Consider the following 19,969-nt stretch of genomic DNA (forward strand, 5'->3'; position numbering starts at 1 on the left):
CCTGATCCCGCTGTAACTGGTGAACCATGAAGGTATTTATCCTAATTTTACTTCGTTTGCACTTAGACACACTCCCTTTATACCCTCAAGCCTCTTGTAAGGTGACTGCAGACATATTTCACACTTTTTTACGGAGTGAAAGTGTGGAAGGCAGATAACAAAGACGTCACATCAATTCTGCCAAGACTTATTCCACCAAAAGAAGGGCATTTTTCAGAGTGCAGGCTCAGAGACCTAAGAGCTTGGCTGAGCTGAGTAAGCATAAGAGAAAGGAAATGAAGACAATTACCTCCTGACAGAAGGCGTTATTAATGAGAAACAGTGGAAATACCTCGAGAGGGGGAAAAATGAGGTTTTTAATCAAAAGTGGTCTTAGAAAAGGAAGTTTTGTAGATGCATCCTTCACTGCGAGTCATAAAAACGACCTGACTGATGATGCACTTCTTCATGGGTTGGCTGACAGCTTCTGCAATTCTTAAAATAGCAGTGTAAGACTTTGTTCTGTCAAATGTACTGTTGGGCCGAATTTGCTGATTGGATGTCTTTTTAAAAATTAAAAAAAAGTTCAGGAAAGGCTGCCTCTTTGCAGGCACGTTTTGTTACAGTTAATGATTTTTTCATATCAATAAAATATATTAGAAGAAAGAATCCTGGGATTTATAAATATTGTATATAATCCAATGAGAGAAACTTTCCTTTTCCTTTACGTATTCCGGCACATACTCAAGTTTTCTTTAACAACAACAATTTCCCCTTGCCACTATAACAATATGGTTCCTATCTGTATCACCAATCTAACCTCTATTTTGGACAGCCAGCCTCATTACTTTGAGTCTGCACAGTTTAGTGTTGTGTCTATTTCCTGCCCATACAGACAGATTACAAGCCCTTCCACTCTGATTGACCACTGGTCTGGGCACATATTGCTTGACCAGACCCATCACTTTTAAGACGGTCATCAACGTACCTTGCTCTCCGAGCTAGCGCTGTCCTTGGGGTTCTGGCACTCCTCTTGGGTCAAGTTGACTACTGTACCAGTCAGGTTTGCCAAGACATACCTCACAAGGGAAGTTGGTCCTGCTGGGCTGTTAACGGACACGTAATATTGGGGAGCCTTATTTTCTGTATGAAATTGAGAGAAAACGAGATACAAAATATTGTAAAACACAGTAGTCAGAAAGGGAGCAAATGAAAGCAGCCAACCTAAATATTTGGCCTTTAATTCAAAGAGAGCTGAAGATTTCAGGCACTGTAATTAAAATATGTCTGTATGCTTGCTACTGTTTGCAGACACTGAAAAGGACATGCTGTGCTGGAAATAATGCATGCCAATTAATAGAAGTAAAACACTTGCAAAGCTATCACAGTAACGGGTAACAAGTAAACACATCTTAAGGGGAAAAAGAGCCCATATTGTTGCATCGACCCTCTCCCTATTTTGGAAATTGTTTGAGCTCTCTAAGCTCAAAATCAAACATCTTTGTAAATTTTTCAATCGGAGAGTAGGGCGCCCTTGTTAATTAGGGGGATTGCTGAGGGCTCATCACACCAGTATCGTTGTGTTACAGCTAATAAAAGAATGTTCAGCACACGAAGATTAGCAAATTGAATATTAAATAAATGGGCAAGCAGTTCAGTAAGGATTATCTGAATAGTCTCAACATTTTTATTTTCAATCACACTGGAAGTGATTTATGTTGTCTGTGATTGTTTTTGTATAAATAATATGATTCAGCAGGAGAGCATAAGACTCGTACATATTTTGGATGCTCCCAAAGTGTGTGCTACCCATACTGGAGGGGGCTGCTTTTGGCTGGGAGGGCTATGTGGAGTCAGAAGATTTTTGCTGGCATATGACTGGTAGCAAGGGGATCATGCTTTTTTATATGTACCTGGGGGCAGGTGGGGGGCGTAATCTACTGATGTTTTGGTTCACAACAGTTCAGTGTCTAATAACTAGGATCCTTCAGTACCCCCAAAGGTAGCTTAAGAGCTGCATGACCGAGTTGTGTGTAGGGAGCTTGTTTGCTGTATGCTTTTCTAGATGAAGAGATAGATAGAGGATCCTTGCATTAGGACTAAGGCCAATTCAGCTTCCCTTCCATTGAAGCAGCTCCTACTGCCATTGATTCCAACTCCCCATAGTTGTTTCACTCATCTGTTTTCTCAGCTTCAATCCGCATTTGGCATGAAACTGCTCTATTCACATTCCACTGGCCATAGGTTATTTCCTTTTTACTCCATAGTAAGAAGTCTGAAAAATTGCCTAAAAAGAGTCATCCTGTTCTGGTTAGCTCCTAAGTTGAGGTAAAAAGGAGGTACACCTTTGTGATGAGCTTCTCACCTCAGGGTCCCATAAATACTGAATCAATGGAGACGGCCAGTACTGTGCACTTTTCTTTTTACTTCAATAGAAGCGATGCAGTAGCTGCTGAGAGGCAGCACACCTGCTACTGCGTCTCCTCAGGCTGGGACGGAGCCTAGGACTACAGGAAAAGGTTAGGAATATGCTACTTACCAGTATGCATCTGTTCTTGGCATGTAGGGCTGCTGATATTCACATCTTATACATAGATCGCCGCCTAGTGTTGGGTCTGGATGATTGCACATTATTGTCCTGGAAGAGTCTTCGAAGTATCACGAGATAGGTAGCTCCTCCCCTGGACTACAGTGCGCATGGGCATCCTCTCCATCCTCAGATTGTTTTTCGCCATTGTGGCAGGGATGGAGTATGATACAGTAAGTGATGTCCATGCTAGAGATTATTTCTGAGTGCTACAGCTGCTACAGGCACCGGGGAGGAGGGAGGGCGATGTGAATATCGTGCCAAGAACAGATGCATACTGGTAAGTAGCATATTCCGTTCGAGGCATGTGGGCTGCTGAATTCACATTTTATGCATAGAATGTATAGCAGTGTCCTCCTAGCAGCGGTTGCCCGTGCCAGCTGCAGCAGTTTGAAAAATAGTTTTGAGTACAGCCTGTCCTACAGCTGCCTGCTGTTTGGAGTGTACATCTACACAGTAGTGTTTGGTAAAAGTGTGTATGGTAGTCCATGTGGCTGCCTTACATATGTCCTCTAGAGGAATGTTTCCTAGGAAAGCCATGGATGCCCCTAACTTGTGTGTGGAATGCGCTCGTGGGGGAACTGTTAATGTGCGTTTAGCTTTTTGATAACAGATTTGTATGCACTTAACAATCCATCTGAATATGCCTGATTTGGAAATGGGGTTGCCTTTGTGCTGTGGTGAAAAGGCAACAAACAGCTGTTTAGTTTTTCTGAAAAGTGTTGTCCTATCTATATAGTAAAGGAGAGCTCTCTTGACGTCAAGGGTATGCAGAGCCCATTCTGCTACGGAATCTGGGTTAGGGAAGAATACCGGCAGTTCAATAGCTTGGTTGATGTGAAACTGGGACACCACCTTTGGCATAAATTTAGGGTTAGTCCGCAGCACTACCCTGTTTGCGTGAATTTGTATGAATGGCTCCTGAATAGTTAGGGCTTGTAGCTCACTAACTCTTCTGAGGGAAGTAATTGCAACTAGGAAAGCTACTTTCCAGGTTAGGAACTGTATCTCACATGAGTGTAGAGGTTCAAAGGGCGGTCCCATTAGCCTGGTAAGGACTACATTGAGGTTCCATACAGGAGAAGGAGGGTGCCTTGGAGGAATGATTCGTTTGAGCCCTCCAGTAAAGCTTTAATCGCAGGCACTCTAAATAGTGAAAGGTGCTGCCTATTTTGAAGATAGGCGGCCACTGCAGCTAAATGTATACGAATGGAGCTGTAAGCCAGATTGCATCTGTGTAAATGTAGTAGGTAACAGATGATATTTTGTGTAGATGCATCCAGCGGATTTATGTCATTATTTTTACAATAGATGACAAATCGCTTCCATTTCGCCGCATAGCATGCCCTAGTGGTAGGCCGCCTTGCCTCCTTGATAATATTCATACAGTCTGGAGGCAAGTTGAGGTAACCAAACTCTATGACCTCAGGAGCCAGATCGCAAGGTTCAGATGTTGCGGATCTGGGTGCTGAATGTCGCCATGGCTCTGTGTTAAAAGGCTGGGTGTTAATTGCAGCCTTTGATGAGGAACCACGGAAAGTTCGAGGAACGTGGTGTACCATGGTTGCCTCGCCCACGTTGGAGCAACTAGGATTAGTGTCATTGAATGTTGTCGCAGTTTGCGTGCCACTAGTGGTATGAGCGGGGCTGGTGGAAAAGCGTACGCAAATCTGCTGACCAGTTCATCCATATCGCATTGCCCTGAGACTGCGGATGTGGAAATCTGGCGGCGAAGCTTTGGCACTTTGCGTTTTCCTTTGTGGCGAACAGGTCTATCTCTGGGTGACCCCACTGCTGAAAGTATGGGTGCAGCACTGAGGGATGTATCTCCCACTCGTGCATTTGGTGTCTGTGTCTGCTGAGCAGATCCGCCTTGTGGTTGTCCTTGCCTGGGAGGTGTTCCACCATGAGGAAGATGTTTCTCTGAATGGCCCACTTCCACATGCTTTGCGCTAGGTGTGACAACTGTGGAGAGTGTGTCCCTCCCTGCTTTTGTATGTAGTACATGGCAGTCATGTTGTCCGTCCGGATCAACACGACTTTGTTGCACAAATGAACTTTGAACGCCTTCATGGCCATGAAGATTGCCATCAGTTCCAGTAGGTTGATGTGCATCTTCTTCTGTTGGGTTGTCCACAGCCCCTGGACTGTGTAATGGAGGACATGCGCTCCCCATCCCAGGAGAGATGCGTCCGTTGTCAGCACTATTTGTGGTACAGGCTCTTGGAACGGTCGTCCCCTGCAAAGATTTCGTGGATTCCAATACAGAGAGTTGTATGCGCGACCGGTCACCAACACTAGGTCCTTCAATTGTCCGTGAGCCTGGTTCCACTGCCGAGACAAGCACTCCTGGAGGGGACGCATGTGTAGTCTCGCGTGAGGGACTATAAAAATGCAGGAGGCCATCATGCCTATTAACTGCATAAACACCCTTGCTGGGAGGGAGTGTTGTGGCCTGAACTTTTGAATGAGTAACAGAATGCTGTTGATTCTGGCTGAGTTTGGCTGCGCCTTGGCCGCTAGAGTGTCTATTGTGGCACCCGGATGCTGCTGGACGTGGGCTGGCTGAAGATGAGATTTTGGGTAGTTTAATGAGAATCCGAGGCTGTGTAGGAGGTGAATGCTGCGGGACACGTGATGGGCACATTGCTGGGCTGACTTTGCTTGGATGAGCCAATCGTCTAGATAGGGGTAGACGTGAACATGGTTTCTCCGTAGGTGTGCAGCCACTGTCGCAAGGCATTTGGTAAACACCCTGGGGGCTGTAGGCACCCCGAAAGGCAGTACCCTGAACTGGTAGTGCTTGTTTTGGATGGTAAACCTGAGATACTTCCTGTGTGCTGGATGTATTGGTATGTGGAAATACGCATCTTTTAAGTCTAGGGTAGCGAGGAAGTCTCCATGACTGAGTAATGGGAAAACTTGCTGTAAAGTGAGCATGTGAACATTTTCTGACAAGATGTATTGGTTTAGGGGCCGCAGGTCTAGTATGGGCCTGAGAGACCCGTCCTTTTTGGGGATTAAGAAGTAGAGAGAGTACACCCCTGTACCTTGTTCCTGTATAGGGACGAGTTCTATGGCCCCTTTTTGCAGCATGCTGAGAACTTCTTGCTACAATAAGTGTATGTGCTCTGCGGACATAGGACGGTGTTTTGGGGGTATGTTGGGTGGAGTGGATGTTAGCTCCAGACAATAACCATACTGAATGAGTTATCTCACCCACCTGTCTGTGGTAATGCTTTTCCAGACTGGCAGGAACTGCTGTAGTCTGCCCCCGACTGGAGTTATATGGTCTGGGGGCAGCGACAAGGCGTCACTGCTTAGTATTGGCAGAGGATCTGGTGTTATTATTTCCTCGTCCTCTCCCTTTGCTGGTGTTGCCACGGTATCCACCTCTATTTGTTTTAGTGTAGGTGGTTTGCGTGTTCCCTTTGTTGTATTGAGTTTGCTGGGATGCCTGTCCTCTGGAAGCTCCTCTGTTATTGGAGCTACGAAAGGAACCACCTCTGAATTGCTGAGACTGCAAGGCCCCCATAGATTTGGCTGTCTCTGTATCTTTCTTTATTTTTTCTAAGATGGAGTCTACATCAGGGCCAAACAGAAAATCAGGGTTTATAGGCTGATTTAACAAAGTTGTTTGAATCTTTGGTTTGAACCCTGAGATACGCAACCAAGCATGACTTCTGAGCATGACACTAGTGTTGATGGCTCTGGCTGCAGTGTCAGCTACGTCCAGAGCACATTTAATGGATGCGTTGGATATGCGTTTCCCTTCCTGTATTAGTGTTTCTGCTCCTTCTTTGAATGCATCAGGCAAATGTTGTAGCAGTTGCTCCAATGTGTCATAATGTGCCCTATTGTATCTGTCTAATAGGGCCTGTGTGTTGGAAATTCTCCAGATGTTAGCTGCCTGTGCAGCCACCCTTTTCCCAGATGCTTCCAACACTTTAGATTCTTTGTCTGGAGGAGGAGCATCACCAGTGGTCTGAGAGTTGGCCCGTTTACGGGCATTGGAGACAACCAAAGAGTCCAAAGGCAACTGTCCCCTAATGTAGGTCGGATCCCCAGGTGCCGGTCTGTATTTTCTCTCAATGGGTGGGTTAACAACCCTTGCCCTGGCGGTCTCTTTAAAAATTTCTCCTGCATGTTTGAGGACACCTTTCAACATTGGCAATGTTTTTACAGATTTCTCTGAAGTTGAGAAAGTGTCAAACAAGAAATCCTCCTCAATTGGGTCAGCATGCATGTCCACATCATGATTATGTGCTTCCCTCTCTATTAGTGCGTTAAACGCTGCTGTATCCTCTGTGGGTGAAGTTTTTACAAGATAAGAAGGAGTTTCAGGGATAGGTTGGGACTCCCCTTGGTCCGCTGTGTCTGTCCATGTTTGAGCCTGGTCATCTGGATCATTGTCCGCAGGGTAACCATACTGTTCGTCATAGTTGTACCCTAGCTTCTCAGTAGAGCGTGCAGGTGAGTAGGTAGAAATGTACTGTTCATGGTACTGCACACTTTCAAAAAGGACAGGCGATGTGGAAGAGTCTCTTTTCTTTTTTAGTGGAATCTTATAGGATTCCAGTGGAGTTTCCGACCTGATTTTCCTTTGATATATAGTAAGTCTGCCAGTGTCGGCGTCGATATGGAGCTTTGACTGTTCATCATAGGATGGCTCCTGATACATAACGCCTGCTTCTTGAGGATGGCTCCTGTTCCCAAGTGTCACAGGTGTGGATTGCTCAAAGCCTTTTGTTGGATCCGTTCCCTTAGGTCGTGCTGTTGGGGGCAGACCGAACTTTATGGCTGGCTTTGGGCCTGGTGTTGATACAGCATCGACTGACTTTTGTTTGTTGTCGTGCTTTCTACTTTGTGTGGACTTCGGTGCGGGCGTCTGAGGCGTGCACTTTTTAACGGAGTCGATTTGCTCCTTCGAGGCGCTTTTGGTTTTCGGCTCGAAGGCTTTGACCACCTTTTGTTTTTCGACTCGGTGCCTCGGTTCGATGGCCTTATGAGAGTCAAGTCCCTTGTTTGTGTCGCCGGCCGTTGACGCCGACCCTTTCGGCTCGAAGAACTTGGCTTTAGTGATGGCATGTAGCGCACCAATCTTTGGATCGACAGCTCTTGCGGTGGACCTCTTTGGGTCGTCGACACTTGGCCTCAACGTCGATTCCGATGTGCTTGCACTCTTCGATCCGATAGCTGCCTTTAGCAGTTTCGGTTTCGTTTTCTCCTCGGTACCTTTCGGTTTCGCTTTCTGGTGGGCGACCGATGGCTCATGTGTAATATTCTTAGCCGGGCCGAGACGCGGGGCTATAGAATGCTGAACACGATCTTGGCTAAGGCCTTTCAGCGATGCCTCGACCGGAGCCTTGGAGAGTGTAAGCGTGTCTTGTTTAGGCCCAGTACCCACTGTTGGGCCTGGTTCATCACTCGAGTCGTCGTCGACGGCTCCGATGGGGGACACGTCGTCCCTTACCTCTTCGATGTTTTCATCGTCAACGACGTGTTCCTCGTCGACCTCATAGTAGTCGGAGCCATGCTCCGAATCTGGATCCGACGTCTGTTGTGGATCCTCAGTGTCGACGATCTCCTCGTCGTCTTCATCGAAGATATTCACCGGGTCGGGCGCTGGCTTCGACATAGTCTGTCGTGCTGCACGTCGGAGCCTAAGCGTCTTCTTGGACCGGAACCGAGCACAAGCGAAGCAGTTGTCCTCGTTGTGGTCGGGGGATAAGCACTTGTTGCACACCGGGTGTACATCGATGTGCGGGTATTTTGCGTTACAAAGGGGGCATCGTTTGAATGGGCTCCGTTCCATCGACGATCGGGCCTTTGGTGTCGAAAAGGCCACGTGGCGCTCTTCGACGTCCTGCTTCGAAAGAAACTGGAACAAGAACTCGGCACCGAACGAGAGAAACAATACCGACGACCCGAAGGCCTTTTGGCCTTGAAGAAAAGTTTCCGAACTGGAGTTAAGAGAAGAACATCCGAACCGAATGGCGGAAAAAACAATCTGAGGATGGAGAGGATGCCCATGCGCATTGTAGTCCAGGGGAGGAGCCACCTATCTCGTGATACTTCGAAGACTCTTCCAGGACAACAATGTGCAATCTTCCGGACCCAACACTATGCGGCGATCTATGCATAAGATGTGAATTCAGCAGCCCACATGCCTCGAACAGATGTATTTCCTGCTTGGAAGATGGGGAGCTGGACAGCATGCCATTGAGAAAAACTTCCTTGACCCGATAAGGAGAGCAGACCCGATGTTGAAGCAAGACACCTGCTTGTTGGGTGTGTGAGGGTCTTTTTCCGAAAGGAGGAGACACTTCCTGCCCTTCCGATTATCCATACACTGGGTCATCCCTTCGATCTCATACCATTACCTGCACCACATATTAGGAACTGCATACTACTTCTGTTTATACCTTTTATTCAAAAGCCAATGAAATATTTTTTTATGGTATTTTGCATTTGAGCAAGTGAATCAGTAGTGAGCAGGAGTTAGCATGAAGACGTTGGTGCAGCTCCTTCAAGGGTTGTGTATACCCCCCCCCCCCCCCCAAAAAAAATGCAGATAATACATTGTGAGGCAAACAAATCCCATAGTACCCTCAACAAGCCAGAGGGCATTCAAAATTTGACTTCATGAATCTTTCCCACAGGTTAACACCACGGATGGACGTAAGTCTCAAATGAATTACAGCGCTTAACCACATATGTGTCAGAGTGACATTTAGGGTAGTATTGTGGCTTCAGAAGGTGCTAAAACCTTCTCTTTTGGTTTGGAGCTATTTCGTTTATGATATAGAGAATAGAATGGATATTAGTTTTATGGTGTGTGGTTAGTATGTCATAAAGTATCCAAGCTTCAATCCTAGTGCTTAGAGCATGTTTAGACTGCTTGAATATGTACGAGTGCTTTGTCAATCTAACTGAAATACAACAGCATCCAAGACAACACGATACATAAAATTAACATCCACAACAGACACTTCCCAGTAACACCCGCTGTCAAGGATAAGGGGTAGCCCTTACACAAGTCCCCTCATAAAACACAGTAGCAATTCATATGCTTGGGAATCTATATAGATGAGGAAGATGAATAAGTAACTCCTACAAAACAAATATTTCATGCTTACCCAAAATACCGCCTGCCTTCATATAGTCAGTGTTGGTGATGGACTGGAACCAAGAGTTGTTGGACTTTATCAGGAAACCATACAGCATTCTTGCAACCTAAAGCAAGGAAGGGAAAATGTTTGTGAAAAAAAAGCAATACACAATTATTCACTTAAAGGCAAAGAAAGAATTTAAAAAACCAAGAATAGAAAACAAAAACACAATTTCTTTCTTTTGAATCTTTCAGAATAAAGGAGGGAAAGATATAATGGAGAGGGAGAGCAGGCGAGCGGCTTGCAGCGGACGAAGCAGCGCCGAGAAGACCCCATCCCAGCCGAGGAGAGACCACCGGGCACAGGACTCTGCTGCTGTTTGAACACAGATTCCACCATGGTTGAATATTATGACGTTCTAGGAGTTAATAGACATTCATCACAAGAAGATATTAAAAAGGCATATCGTAAGTTGGCGTTAAAGTGGCATCCTGATAAAAATCCTGACAACAAGGACGAAGCAGAACGGAAGTTTAAACAAGTGGCAGAAGCATATTAAGTTTTATCAGATGCCAAAAAACGTGATATTTATGATAAATATGGAAAAGAAGGTTTAAGCGGAGGAGGTGGTGGAAGTCATTATGACAGTCCATTTGAATTTGGATTCCAATTCCGTAATCCAGAGGATGTGTTTCAGGAATTCTTTGGAGGAAGAGATCCATTTTCTTTTGATTTCTTTGAGGACCCATTTGATGACTTTTTTGGGAACCGAAGAGGTCCGAGAGGACATCGAAACCGAGCAGGGGGACAATTTCTTTCGGCCTTTGGTGGATTCCCTGCTTTTGGAACTGGGTTTTCCCCCTTTGACACAGGTTTCTCATCTTCATTTGGTTCACTGGGCCATGGAGGCTTTACTTCATTCTCTTCATCTTCGTTTGGGGGCACAGGGATGGGCAACTTCAAATCTGTATCCACTTCTAGCAAAATAATCAATGGCAGAAAGATCACTACAAAGAGAATTATTGAGAATGGACAAGAAAGAGTGGAGGTCGAAGAAGATGGCCAATTAAAGTCCTTAACAGTAAATGGTAAGGAGCAGCTGCTACGCTTGGATAACAAATAAATTCAACGCACGCATTTAACAGAAATGTTAACCTAAAAACGAGCACCATTTGTGGATTAACAGGAACGTATTTTGAAGATGTCAAAGGGAACTGTACTTTGAGCATTACTGTACCTATTCTACTGTATAATCGACATATTTTTTTCAGGAGGCTTCTATTAACTTAATGGAACAGCCTTGAAAAAAACATATCTAATGCAACTTATTAAAATTCCTATCTGACTAACTTTTGTTGGCAAAAACAACTTCTCCTTAGAAAATGTAAGCTGGTGTGTCAGTAAAGAGATGTATGCTGTCAAAATCACAAACTCTGTAAATAAAACAGGCAAGGTGTACTCCTGAATGTAAACTAAATGTAAAACAAAAAAACACAAAGAAACAGAGTAATGCAGTTTAAAGCAGACATGCAGTAGTTTTTCCTTTATCTATTGAGCAGACACCCATAAATATACCACTAGTGGGGGACAGACGCATAGGGTAAAAAGAAAGTTCCAAGGATATCGCACCTACAAGCAGAAGAGACATGAATCACAGGAAAACCATGAAATGTAGTGAGAAGAATTAAAGGGTCGGGGCAGAGTGTTCAGGCTTCATGTTAAGTTTTTAAACTCAAAAGTTTAAAGAGTTTAAGTCAGGTGGAGACAGTGAGGTAAAAGAAATAGGAACGGGTACGAGAGTTAAACATATTGCAAGGGGCGGAAAAAAAATACATTAATCAATAATGTGCAAAATGGGAAGAGCATACAAAATAGTTTTAAGATGGTGCTTAATGATCCATTTGAAAGCAGTGAAAACAGCAGGGACTGTATTATATAAATTGGAGTGATATGCCGGACTGTCCCGGGCACACTCATGGGCTTCACCTAGGACATATCAAGACAATGTGTAATATTAACGATAAAATGCGCTCTCGCTTGTGCATTCACCTCACATTGGACTCATCTGTCCAAATCTCTGTGAATCCATTTTTCACTTGTTTTTCACCTACACATAACATTACAAAGGCTTGCTGTGGAATAGTACATGGCACTCTATACATGGTATGACGGAGACGGACAGTAATCTAGAACTACCAAGTAAACTAGAGCTTGCAAGGAGTTGCAAAAGAAGATGGAGTACCCAGATTATGCCCCAGGTCAATTACAGGGCAGGCTCCAGAAAGAGTTGAATGCAACTGAAGGCAGCACTGATAAATGTTCACTCTTTGCACAAACAAACTCTAAGCATATATGATTTGCTAAAAGATGAGTCTGAAAGTGCTTTTTGTGACAGAAACATGGATGACTCCTGTCCCGATTTGGATTTCGCCATGCCGGAGACCTATGTATTTGCTCACTTAGATACAGTGGGAAGAAGAGGAGCAGGGGCTGCAATTGTTCATAAAATGATTCAAGAATGCAAAACCTTTAAGCTTGATGGGCTGATAGAAGCAGCAGCTTTGGGCTTTAGCATATCCATTGACGGACAACATTCCTTTTCTGGGGCATTGGTTTACAATCCCCCAGGATATACAGTAGATTGTATTACATCCCTTGACAAAGCATTAGCTCCAAAATGTATTTCCTATGCCACTTTCACCATGGTTGGTGACTAACAATAATTGATAAAAAAGGCAGAGGACCCTCTAACTATGCGCTTAGTGGAAACGACAGCCTCTCTTAATTTGGTGTGAGCTACTACTGGGCTCCCCACAGATCTGGCCATGCTATCAATGGCATATTATCGATGGACTGTGAAAACTGGAGTTTCCCCAGCCAGTGCCATGGTAAGGCCATTTCCTACTGCCTTATTCTTGGCACTTTCATTGCCTAAAGGAACCTCGACCCTCCCTGCCGCGGAATGAGAATAGATGCTGGAATAAAGTGCCTATGGCTGACTTTGGGAGCACCTTGCAGGTTTGGAAACCAGTAATCCCAGACTCTGTGATGGAGGGTGACATTGGTATTAGTTCTTGGCTTATGAGGGCGACTGACATTGTAGCTCCCATTACAGCTTCTAAAAAGGCTACTACTACCCGCTCAGCAGGCTGGCTCTCGCAGGAATTGGCTCAGGAAAGAGCAGCATCCAAGAAACCAGGAAGAGTTTGGCAGGGTCACTACCGGGAATTAGATAAAGCTCGCTACAAAATGGCCCTGAAAGACTATCATAAAAAAACCTTAAGAGGACCTGCAGCACCTTTTGTACGCAATGCATTAAAGAGGCCAACAATGACAGGAAGATTTTTAAAACTGTTGCCAATTTTACAGACCCTAAATTTAATTCCTCAAGCTGAAGCCTAGCCAGCCTCTACGCATCAGATTCAGTGATTTTTTTTGAGGATAACATCCTCAAAATACAGTCTAATCTAATGGGGCTGAATAATGCTTCCTGGGGGCCTGAAATAAGAAACTTAGCCGTTCCAATACCACGCTCTAAATATTCATCCTTTCAGGCCTCGTCCGTGGAGGAAATGACAGTCTCCTTTACGAGCTATAAGTAAGGGTCCTCAATGGATCCCATACCTCCTCATATTCTGAGGTCTATCTCAGATATTATTGCTCCAATATACCGAGAGCTATTTGCGATCTCCCTCCAGTCAGGCATCCTAAAAGATAACTGGAAAAGAGCTAATGTGATTCCATTGCTCAAAAAGGCAAGCGCCAACCCTGAATCCCTGACTAATTTTAAACCAGTCTCACTACCCAGCAGCCGGAAAGGGGTTGGAAAAGTTGGTAAACCAACAACTTACCACTTTTCTGATAGAGAAAAAAAAAACTTGCCCCATCCCTCCCAATCAGGGGTTAGAGCTCGCCACATCACTGATGCCACATTATTAGAGGTTTCAAATTCCATTAAAACCACTCTGGACTCTGGTCCAACAGCACTAGAGCCACATTAAGGCTAGTCAGCTGCATTTGATATCGTAGACCATAACGTATCACTGTGATGGACTATGCTTTCAGCTGCCTGGGCTCCTTTCTTGAGACAAGAGCAGGTGGTGTGGATGAAGTTGTATGCCTCAGGAGCGAACAAGTTGAAGTGGGGAGTGCCGAGAGGGGCCTCCCTCAGTCTCAAACACTTCAACATTTACATGTCCCCTCTGGCATATTTAATTGAATCCTTTAACGTCAAAGTCATCTCATACGTGGATGATGCCCAACTCCTGCTCACATATGATCTGGATTCTATGAACTCTAAAGCAGCATTTGCTCGCTGTATGGTAGCACTGCTCGACTGGCTGAAGGCCAATAAATGCAGTGCCACCATGACAAAACGGAAATCTTGTTGTTTGGTTGGAACCCCCTTCCTGGATGGGTAGGAACTTGGCCCGCCATGGTTCCCCCCTCCGCCCCCTACAAAAGCGGTGGCTAGAAGCCTGGGCATTATGTTTGAAGTCCAACTTTCGTTTGGAGCACAAGTGTCAGCAGTGGTGAAAGCCTGTTTCTGCATGCTGATGAGGTTTCTTCACTTGTTTCCACACGATGCCCAAGTCACAGTGGTCAGGACACTGATCCTTTCTAGGCTGGACTATGCCACATGTCTGTATTTGGGCCTTCCGGACTATCCAACCCAGCGGTTACAAGTAATGCAGAACAAGGCAGTCCGTTTGCTGTATAAAATACAGAAATACGCATCAGTGTCATTATTTTGGGAGAGACTTCACTGACTGCCAGTTCAACAACATATAATGTACAAAGCACTGACTCATGCACCAAGCCATATATAACAAGGGGCCTATATACCTCAATAAAAGAAGGAAAACAACCCAGGGAGACTCCTGCTTTCTAACAAGGGTAGATTAATTGTGATTCCCCGTTTTAAAGGGCAATGAAGGGGATGAAAATAATATTGCCAGAGAAAATATAGTGCATAGTTCGGGTTTCTCCAGGCACAATTTCAACAATGCCATTTAATTGGCATCCATGTTACATAATCCTAGCACCCCTTATCATGGTCACACACTGCAGAGTAGTTATGTCGCGATCACTTTAAGGACGAAATTCAATAATAGTCAGGAAAACAAAATATTCTATATATTTCACAGTTTTTTGTGAAATACAGGTTTTTATACAACACCATTTTGTGTAATAAAAGCGTTTCTGTATATACAGAGCGTTCCAGCCTTCTGCCTAATAAACTGGAATATGAAATTATATATATATATATATATATATATATATATATATATATATATAAAATCAGTCGCCAGTAGGTCGTTATAGTTAGGACCATGTTTTCATAGGAAAATTGTATTTTAACTTACCTATATCTCTGGCATCGCTTCATGAATATTCACCACAGTTAAAATAAAAAAAATAAAAAGAGTCATAGTAAGTCTTGTAGTGCATGGGCAGTTTCGGGGTGATCCGTCAAGTGGGGGCCGAGAAAAAGCGGGCTCAACAAAAGTGTGTTTCCCATGTTAATTCCCATAGGATTTGTCAACATGCCTACAGCCGAACGAAATTACACCACATTTGGCAGAAAGGTAGATTTGGTTATGTAGAGGAGTCCCTTTGTTGTAAATCCGTTTAGCAGTTGTTGAGAAATTTTGGGAACACCAAATTTGTATATCTGGGTTGCATCAAATTCACAGATAATAACAAGCTTGTGCAGGAAAATGCAGAGCTCTGATTGGCTGCCAACACTTCAATCAGGAAGTGTTGGCAGCCATCTTGGGACTCTTCTTCAGCCGCGTCCCCCTAACAAACCGAAACACTTGCTCATTGGGATCCAGAGGGACGCCACAAGGCCAAAAAACATTTTCTTTTTTTTTTAAATATTGCAGGGAAATTGTGATATTCGCAGCAAAAAAAGCACAGATTCTGCACTTGTTTTGAAAAGGGCCCCAGTATGGGCCAGATCCCTGGGACATTTTATTAAATAAAAAAAAAAATAAAAAAAAAAAAAGGAGGAGGGGGCGCACAGGCCCCCCTCCTGAGGGTCTGTGACCACCACCTCCCCGTGGCTTTAAATTTTGGAGGGGGGCCGCGCGGACCCCCTTCCATAGGCTCAAATGAGCCTCCCAAGGCTTAAAATAAAATGCTGTTGGGGGGGCACTTAAATGTGGAGCAGGAAGGTGCACGGATCCCTCAGCGCCCTGGGGACCACCACCTTCCATGTGTTTTTTTCATTTAAAGGAGGAGTGGGGCATCAATAATGGCCCTGGGGACTGCCACCTCCCAGTGCCGGCTCGTGCCAAGTCCCTTGGTGCCAATCCCGTGACTTAGCTGTTTACTGTGACTTGGCGAGAGCTTTGACAGCTAAAGTCAAGTCAGAGCAAACACTCCGCTTCCAGCAAGTGGGAGCTGACAAAATGCTCTTGTTTGCTGGAAGCAGAGGTTTCATCTGTTTCCCTGCACGTTGTCAAGCGAGGAAGGAAACAGACGAAAGAATTACTCTCACAGGCAGGGAGCTGCGTGTTTAGCAGCTCTGTCTGCGCGAGCAATGTCTGCTCCAGAAGGAGGTGAGGAGCCGGTAGGGACTGCAGGGCCTCAACGACTCCCCCCGCCACGCAGTCCTTGGGTGGAAAAGAGGAACAAGAGGCAAAATAAAGGTGAGAAACGAGCGGAAAGAGGCAGAGTAAAAGTCATAAATGAGCAGATAGAGGCAGAATAAAGGTCATAAATCAGAATGAGGCAAAATAAAGGTGATAAACGAGCAGAAAGAGGCAGAACAAAGGTCAGGATCATGAAAAAAGAAACAAAATAAAGGTCAGCAACGAGAAGAAAGAGACAAAATAAAGGTCAGAACTAAGCCGAAAACAAGCAGAACCCACTCAGGCAACAATAGGGGTTCTTGGCCCCCACCAACCCTCAGCAGCCGAGGGGATTTCCATCACCCAACTATTGTGCGCCAGGAAGCCCCTTTGCAGAGTGGTCGAGAAATGGGGCAGGGCCTCTGTTGAGGTCTCTGCAATCCCGCTGTGGGGGACTTACTTGTGGCACCAATAGGGGTTCTTTGCCCCAAACAACCCTCAGTTGCCAAGGGGAGTTCATCACCCAACCAGTATGATTTCTCTCATACAAAACCATACAAATTCAACAGTTATAGTAACCTGAGATAACTATAACTTACGTTCCCATAATGAACTGCTTATGACCTCACATATTAGATCACTCGTGACATGGTCAGTGACATCACTCATGACATCGCCGGAACCACTCACATACCTACTTGCATCCCCATACATCTCATACACCCACTCACATGACCACTCACGTACCCATTCACAAACCCATACAAATATTCATGCACCCACTCTCTCATACACAGAGCTACTAACACACCCACTCACTCACTCTTACAGGCACTCAGACAACTAGTCACTTACCCATACAGATACTCACACCCACTCACTCACAGATACTAACACATGTACTCTGTCACCTAAACAGTCACTGAGACAATCACATAGTCTCCCATAAAGCCTCTCACACTCACTCACCCATACAGCCACTCATGCTCCCTCCCATCCAACGTTTACAGCCACTTACAGCCATTCACTTACTCATACAGCCACTGACACAGCCACTCGCTCACCCATACAAAAACTTCCATAACCACTCACTCATCCATACAACACTTACACACCCAGTTTTGGCACTCTAGTGGACCTCACAGATGGCAGCAGGTGAGGTGCATTATGGAACTTGTGGTCACTTAAATACTTTGACTCCATTCCACTATAAGGCCAAAACTGTAAAATGTGCAATTTTACGAATGTCGCCATTATGTTTGGATTGTCAGATTTCCTTTGAGAGGTCATGAAGATCAAAACCCATCAGGACTGCTGATACAGCTAAAAGATGAAAGTAATATACTTATTGCATGAGTGAGACTCATTTCTTTCTGAACTAAGGAGATATATATATATATATATATGCACACACACATGTGTATGTGTATATATGTATCTATACACACCCACACGTATATATATATATATATTGTATTGTAACTGAATATATATAATGCTTACGATATATACACTTAATAATATACACACACACACACACACACATATATATATATATATATATATATATATATATATATATATATATCTCTATCTCAAACAAAGCACACGCGCAACTATCAGCATCGTGAAACCGGCCACGCCAGCGTACTTCCAAATCTTTTATTCCTGGCAAAACAGCATGACGCGTTTCGAGGTAAGGCACCTCTTAATCGTATGCACTGGTACAAGGGTGGGTTCGTTAGCTTTTTTTAAACGTGCTTAAACATTGAAGGACCAGTGTCCATTCACTTAAAGAGGCAGTCTGTTTTTGCAGTTTTCAAATAAATATGTTTAGTTAAGGTTATGAGTACTTGCTTCATTCTTTTATTATGTTTAATACAAAAGTCTCATTAATATTTTAAAGTTCACCTTAACTTTTGTGATTTCTTGGCTTCATACTCGGGCTACAAGTCCCACACTGCCTCTTGTTGTTAATCCAACTTTTAATTATTCTCCAATGCTGATCTTGGCAAACTTCCCAAATGTCACCCCAACGCTTCCAAAGATATATATATATATATATATATATATATATATATATATATATATATATATATATATATACACAAACACACATACACACACTTTTTTTACTCCAGTTTTCCTAAAGAGCCAGTTTGAAAGAGGCCTAGCTATGAAGCCTTTAAAATTCTGCTTGTTACCTAAACCAGAGGTATTGTACCTCTATTTATGACATTGTTAGAAAACCAGTCTATGAAAGGTGGCTGAAGATCTTCCAAATGCTATACTTACCTAGGAATCAAAGGGTAGTTTACAGTCAGCTGAAAGAATATGCTAAAATATAAAATCTCCTTTACCCACAACAGGCAGTTTTAAGGTCTGCTAGAACACGGAAATGGTGATAGTTACAGTGTCTCCTACATAGCATAGAGAAGCCATCAATTTTAAGAATGAACTCTGCTAGCCACAAATATATATATGTACAGCATTCCATGAATATTTTTACTGTCATTCTATATTGACTTATGGCATGTCAGAAAAATGAAAAAATTAGTTAAGTGTCAAACTTAAACATGGAGTTTACCAGTTTAGAATCCGCTTTGATAACAGACGATGTACTATTTCCTCCTGCAAGTTGATACAGGCCTTTTGCGACAAGCGTGGCAACGTCAGTTAGTGCCTGCAAAGCAAGGATATCGAGAGATTACAAAACAAGATTAGTAATTGTTGTGAAAACATGGTTATAGCAATTATTAAGGGCCAACATCTCACTTCTAAAAATCAAATACTGGTGAAGATTTTATCACCTTCGATCCAGCAGCTAACATGTTTTTTCTTTTTTTCAGGCCGTTATGCATATTCATTGTGCTGACTGAAATGGGGTTTACAGGATAAAAATACAGCTCACTAAACTGACATAACGCTACATAATATTACACTGTAATGTGGTCTGGAATTAAAGGGACATTAATAATTCCTAAAGAAAAAGTGTGACAATAGCTCTCTTTAATAAAACATAACCAGTATAAATGATAACTGCTTGAAGATAGCTTAAAATGTAGACATAACAAAAACATAATTTTAGGTCAATAAAAAAAATATTACATGCAGCACATTTAATGTTTGAAGTTAAAAAGGCTAAAAAGTCCCTATTGTGAAACCACGCGCTTATCCTTTTAGACATATGAAATATTTTGGTCAGTTAATCCCACACACAGCCCTAGGAGAGGTGTTTCAATAAATACCTCATATATATTATACATAAGATAGATAATTAACTTTTGTTGATGGGATAGTCAATGAAGTGGGGCCCGGAAATTAACTGTGAGAGAAGGAGAAAGGTTCACAGTTATCCTAGTTTGAAAAAGGTTTCTAGAGTCCACAGAGCAGAACACAATTTAGAGTACCTCATTATCTGCTTCCGACAATGCTATGAATCTTATAGATGTCTCTGAATAAACCTTAGCTCCAACAAGTTGAACAACAGCTCCTGATGCTCCTGCACACCTCTTCAACCAAAAATAATCCAAGGAAAAGTTACAAAGTTTGTACCAACCTTAGTGGTTTCCAATTTCATTTGCAAAGTATTCATGTTAGCTGTGCTAACCTTGCACACTCTTAATTCAACTGAACCTTCAGTGTAAAGCGCCTTGATGTCATTCAGACCCCTGTTTGAACTATGCTTCAGGGATGTGGAATTCCTATAGCCA

General features: G+C 43.6%; 1 protein-coding gene and 1 pseudogene across 2 annotated transcripts in view; one reads left to right on the forward strand and one right to left on the reverse strand.

Annotated features, from left to right (window-relative positions):
- NCSTN (nicastrin) overlaps nt 1-19,969 on the reverse strand; it is a 156,179-nt gene that overhangs the window by 36,499 nt on the left and 99,711 nt on the right. For both annotated transcript variants that reach the window (XM_078669750.1, XM_078669749.1), the window contains exons 13-15: nt 18,844-18,939; nt 9,706-9,802; nt 968-1,122 (exon numbers count right to left, since the gene is read on the reverse strand). In XM_078669750.1, the coding sequence (XP_078525876.1) occupies nt 968-1,122; nt 9,706-9,802; nt 18,844-18,939 (348 nt within the window). The remainder of the gene's footprint in view (nt 1-967; nt 1,123-9,705; nt 9,803-18,843; nt 18,940-19,969) is intronic.
- LOC144798735 (dnaJ homolog subfamily B member 6-like) lies at nt 9,963-10,883 on the forward strand (annotated as a pseudogene).

Source organism: Lissotriton helveticus, chromosome 12, assembly GCF_964261635.1.
Source record: "Lissotriton helveticus chromosome 12, aLisHel1.1, whole genome shotgun sequence".
NCBI lineage: Eukaryota > Metazoa > Chordata > Amphibia > Caudata > Salamandridae > Lissotriton > Lissotriton helveticus.